The sequence below is a fragment of the Penaeus chinensis genome, chromosome 7 (genome assembly GCF_019202785.1).
Source record: "Penaeus chinensis breed Huanghai No. 1 chromosome 7, ASM1920278v2, whole genome shotgun sequence".
NCBI lineage: Eukaryota > Metazoa > Arthropoda > Malacostraca > Decapoda > Penaeidae > Penaeus > Penaeus chinensis.
In genome coordinates this window covers 15,317,394-15,323,792 of record NC_061825.1, presented here as the reverse complement: position 1 = coordinate 15,323,792, position 6,399 = coordinate 15,317,394, and the positions used below count along the sequence as shown (strand labels likewise).

The 6,399-nt window shown below is 34.9% G+C and overlaps 1 protein-coding gene across 1 annotated transcript; it reads left to right on the top strand.

Moving 5' to 3' along the window:
• Positions 1-1,129: 1,129 nt before the first annotated feature.
• On the top strand, positions 1,130-2,799 carry LOC125027217. The gene is made up of 2 exons (XM_047616162.1): positions 1,130-1,288; positions 1,585-2,799. The coding sequence occupies exon 2, from the start codon at positions 1,585-1,587 to the stop codon at positions 2,131-2,133; it is 549 nt and encodes a 182-aa protein (XP_047472118.1). The 5' UTR covers positions 1,130-1,288; the 3' UTR covers positions 2,134-2,799.
• The last annotated feature ends 3,600 nt before the right edge of the window (positions 2,800-6,399 follow it).

The window sequence follows — 6,399 nt, the reverse complement described above, 5'->3', positions numbered from 1 at the left end:
GTAAAGATGGTATAGAGATAGCGACATATAACAGACGATAAAATGAAATATAATTGACAGCATGACAAACCCAACATGACAGCATGGCAGAGCCAACATGACAGATTTGACAGATTTGATGGTAGCATAGATCAGCCTGACAGAATGAACAGCAAGATGAATCCAACATAGTTGCTCCAGTATGACAGGAAGGTGGAGTCAATATAGTATATGTATCAACATTGACAACATAGTAGATCCAACCTCACAGATACAAGATTCAACATATAAACAGGCCGAAAATGATTGTTAAACTCAACCTTGCAGATCTAGCATCGCAAGTTTAGTATGGTGAACAGTATAATAACGGGTTACTTTTAATTGCTAAATAGATTCGGTATACATCCTTTGCAACAAGCATTGGAAACTGTTTTTAAAAAAGGAACAATGAAACAGATCACTCAACCATTATCAAATTAATCGAAATTATATTAAGAATAGTAGTCTTATACCATACATGAGTAGTTGGTCCAAGTGATAAAGCAAATTGAAAAACTGTTCGAGAGAAAGTAACAAAAATGATGTTATCTTATACTGTACCCATCTTTATTATGTTTTTGCATATTATCATTATTGTCTTTCCCTATTACCATACTTCACATCATCGTTATCTTCACCATCATAATTGTTATTATCATCACGAACCTACCCTTTGAGTGAACACAACTAATAAGAATTCAATTGGCATCTGCATACTGGCGGTATTGCTTCATTCGCATTTAAATTACCTATACGGATGCTGCCCTTTTCTTGCTTTTTGTCTTCTCTATCTTTCGTTCTCTTTCCCTTCCTCCCTTTTCGTGGCATTCAGGGTTGAAGATTATGATGAATATTGCTCCCTGAATATATTTCCTCATCCTAATCTTTGGTTAAGTTTAGTCCCAATTTTTTTCTGTGATGACCAACATTGTACAATTGCGCAGTTACTTTACTTTTTCTATATCCTTTTACTCCTCTTCATTGCTTACTATTTTCTCTCTCTTTTCATTCAAATTCAACAGAGACATCGATTGCTTCCTGCAATGCCCTTCTTGCACAGGGCGCCCAAAACGCTGTCTCGCTCGCTATTGGCTGAGCGTCCGAGAGGTCGTCCAATTACAGTGGATAAAATTTTGTTGAGGTTAGCAACAGTAACAGTCGCAGGAGTATATAAAGTCTTGCACCCAGAGCTTAGCATACACATTTACAAACGAATGCTGATCATTCAAGACTAGTTTAACAAGTTCAGCATCTTCTGAGTGACTTGAAGGTGTGTGTGTGTTCATGTGGCTTTGTGAAGAACTGACATAAAAATTTGTCAGTCTTTAGATACTGCACATAGTTCGACAAATATTTATATCTCCATAGTGTTTTCATGTTAAATTGAAAACACAGCATATGATACTTTTCATCAACATCTTACACATCATTTAGCTAATGCTTTGCACCTTCCCATCAAACAACATCCAATGTTGATTGTTCTTTTTTTCCTCTTATTTATGCCTTGACATGTAATATGAAGTTATCACTGCTTTCTTTGCGATAATGTTTGTCTTTTCCTTACAGATGAACAGCGCCCTAATCCTTGTGGTGGCCGTCGGCCTTTCCTGCTTAATGGCAGCCCAAGCAGCGTCCCCCTTCGGTGTTCTAGCTGGCCTAGGAGCCTTGACGAGCGCTGCTAAGCGGAGGTATCACGGGGCTGGCCATGGACACGGCCATGGCCATGGGTATAAAATCCCAAAAAGAAATCCTCGTCCCCGCTTCAGCCGCTCCGTTGCAGCACCTGCTGAGGAAGATGACGACCTGATTTTATCTGCAATAGGACAACTGGATCCCAATGCTTGCATCCCCAAAATGCTTTGCGTCCTGCAGGCGAAGGATGCATCCGATCGCACGCCGAGAGAGAACATGCTTGTGGAAATCTTAACCAGTAGCACTAAGGCCCTATCGTCCTACAACTCTGCTTTCGCCCACGCCCAGGATGTCGCAACTAACACTGGAGACTCCTTCGCCTGCAGGAAGTTCTTCTACAAATGTCCGTTCGACGATGAGGAATTGAGTGAACTCCTGGATCTTGCGTGGAGTTGTAATTGCAACTCGGGCGGGACAGAGTAAATTGTTCTTCAGCAGGTCGTGTTGCAAATCAAATATTATTTGCAACACGACCTTGCTGGCCCTTGTACATAACCTTTGTAATATATGCATATAACAATATTATGTAATATATGTATATAATATTTATGTAATATATATGTACTACTTAAAACACCAATTTATATATATTAAGGTTACAGTTTAAAATATATTTTTATAATAAATTGCCTCTAAATAATATACTTTTTATTAACATGATGATATTTGGATAGTGTGAATACATGCTGGGAAACTTGCTCATGCAAAATATTCAACACTGCTTGGTAATATGAAGATATGCATATTAGTAACATATCACGAGCTCTCAAACCTAACCTAACAGCTGTCATAAGTCCAATTAGCTACGAGAATAAGGCCTCTCTCTGAACATTCTGCCCGACGATGACGGGTTGGTCAAACTCCGCTTTCTACCCGGAGGGACTGAAAGCTGCTTTGCCCTTTTCGCTGATTTAGTTGGTCTTGCTCTCTATCCGAGGAAAGAGTCAGAGAAAGTAGACGGAGAATTTGTTTAAGTGTATAATCCTGTAGCACATATCTGTTATGTTTACTACGTCTATTGACGTGAAAGTTGTTATGCCTTTTATATCGAATGTATGTTTAAGCTCAAATTAAATTGTTGAAAGATTATCCTTGCTTGTTATTTTCCAATATCTCGGTTACATTCTAACACTTGCATCAACTTCAGAGTATAAACTACCAAACCTTTCTGAGTAATTTGTATATCTTCTAATTACCTTGCCTTATAAATTTCTCTCTCTCTCTCTCTCTCTCTCTCTCTCTCTCTCTCTCTCTCTCTCTCTCTCTCTCTCTCTCTCTCTCTCGCTCTCTCGCTGTCTTAAATAGCTTTCCATAAAAAGCTTTCTCGGGTGGGAAATATATTGCAAAGGGAAGAAGCCTAAGAAAGCTGTTTCCTCAGTAATCAGTGGAAAAGACAACCATATCCTTTAACTTCAAAATCTTCCTCTCTCTTTCTGCTTTTTTTTTTATCTAAATTATCAATAATTTTCATTCCCCGATTTTTCCTGTTCCAAACGTGTATGAAAGAGGCCCTCGATGGAAAGATTTACATTTGAGTTTGTTATCGCTGAATTGATTGCCATGCGCGTCCGATCCAAAGGCAAGAAGTGAACAGAGAATATTGGTTACATCAGTCTCAGTGAACTTACCAAACCGCACGCAGACATTCCGGAATTTTCCATTCTCTTCCCCCTCCTCACACTAACGACATGCCTTGCATTTTTATTTATGATCGAGAATTCAACCCGTGCCATTAAAGTATGACGTGTTTGATTCCATCTATCGTTTATGTTAATTGTGTGACTCACAGACTTATGTCTTTATCCATATTTCAGTGTGCTCTCTCTTTGTTTGCATTTCATGCCCTCCCCCTTTCTCTGTCTTGTTAATCCTTATTCTTTTTTAGTTCTTTTCATTTTTCAGATTGACATCTCTCCTTGTACCCACTTTTGTAACTATTGTTGAACGCTTACCAGCAATTTGTCTCCTTTCTCTTTGTTACTATATTCCCTTCTTTTCTTTCCTCTATTCTTGTTTCAGGTTTTTCCATAAACAATTATCAATATACATAATCGATACGGCTTCTTAGATCCTTTTGTTTATCTTTTTTTTTTTTTCTTTTTGTTCTTTCATTTAAATGCAAACCAGACTTTACCGTTTCGTGGAGCACATATTAAACTCGACAACATAGCAATGAACTTACACATTTCCTCCAAGTATAAAATTAGCGTGTAACTCATGAAGGTGGATCACAGTTACTTGGTAACAATGAATATTAATGAGCTTAGCTTGGTGAGTGTGAAGGTAATCTGAGAATCTCTGGTGAGCTCAGCTTTATTATTAACTACAATCCTAAGTTGATTATTGTGTCGTATCAAAATACTGTAGATTGAAGATGGCTGATCCAACATAACAGATCTAACATGATGTCAAGAGGGGTCTAACATGGTAGGCATATCCAGCACGATAATGACGTTGATCCTATCAGTTGAATATTAAAATTATTTCAACATTACAGAGGCAACACTATACTTAACCACATGGCAACACCGTAGATTCGACATGGCAGTAAGAAAAATCAAACACAGTTAAAATCAAAGAAAAAAATCAACACGAAAGTTCCTGTAGACTGAACACGACAGATAACCTGATCCGGGATGGTAGTGAGAACCGTGCAAGGCTTACGCAGCTTTGATTGAAACTGACTTTTTTTTGTTGATACTATATTTTTAGACACAATAATTTGTCATCGTTTAAATGTGTTGTACTATTTACATCAAACATTATGTTTTTCAATAAATCTGCAAGGAAACATGTATGTTAAAAAGTATCCAGCATAAACATCTCAATAAAAAAATGTAAGATGAGACGGGATCAAATAATACGTAGTAAAGTTAATTTTGTCACTACTGTGTTTTCATCTTGTGTTATCCTTCATTGTTTATATTACCATTGATACTGTTCCGTGCCCCTAAGTCTTGTTGTCATCGTCGCCATCATTATCATTATCATCAGGAATCTGCAACTGAGTAATACTACTACTAATAATCTGTTTATCACTTTTACACGGATGTGTTCATTCATGTGGTAATTAGAGTAATGGAAATTATGGAATTACGGCGATAGAAGTTGTTTGACCAATGAATTTGTTAATTGATTACACTTCTTTCTCTTCCGTCTCCATTTCTGTGACGGCCAACTTTATACTATTAAGTTTATCTGATCTTTATTCTTTACTTTCTTCTTTTTCTAGTAATTCATATTCAACAGAGGTATATATTGCTTCCTGCATTACACTTCTTGCACAAGGCGCAATAATACTGTCTCGCTATTGGTCGAGGCATAAAAGGTCGACCAATAATATTTTCCTACAATATCAGGCACTGGGGTATATATAAGGCCTTAGACCCAGAGCTTAGTATAACACACATGCTTACTGGAGAAAGAGCATTAAGTTTTGTATCGTTTAAGAGGTTCAATATCTACTGAGTGATTTGCAAGGTGTGTATTTTCTATATGGTTATTACTTAAGGTTAAACAAATCACTAGTTTACAGTATGGTACATAGGGGTCAATCTACACGATTTGCCATATCATTGCATTTTGCACTAGTTATAACATTTTATTTCTGTTGTGATTTACTATATTAATAATAAATGTTTACCTTTTCGTTTTAGATGAATAGCGCCCTATTACTCCTGGTGGCCGTTGGTCTTTCGTGCCTGATGGCAGTCCAAGCAGCATCCTCATTCGGCGTTCTGGCTGGCCTAGGAGCCTTGACGAGCGCTATAAGCAAGCGCAGATATCACGGTGCTAGCCATGGACGCGGCCATGGCCATGGGTACAGAGCCCCTAAAAGAAAGTACCGTCTCCGCTTCCGCCGGTCCGTTGCAGCAGCAGCTGAGGAAGATGACGACCTAATTCTATCGGCATATATACATATATACATATATACATATATACATATATACATATATACATATATACATATATACATATATACATATATACATATATACATATATACATATATACATATATACATATATACATATATACATATATACATATATACATATATACATATATACATATATACATATATACATATATACATATATACATATATACATATATACATATATACATATATACATATATACATATATACATATATACATATATACATATATACATATATACATATATACATATATACATATATACATATATACATATATACATATATACATATATACATATATACATATATACATATATACATATATACATATATACATATATACATATATACATATATACATATATACATATATACATATATACATATATACATATATACATATATACATATATACATATATACATATATACATATATACATATATACATATATACATATATACATATATACATATATACATATATACATATATACATATATACATATATACATATATACATATATACATATATACATATATACATATATACATATATACATATATACATATATACATATATACATATATACATATATACATATATACATATATACATATATACATATATACATATATACATATATACATATATACATATATACATATATACATATATACATATATACATATATACATATATACATATATACATATATACATATATACATATATACATATATACATA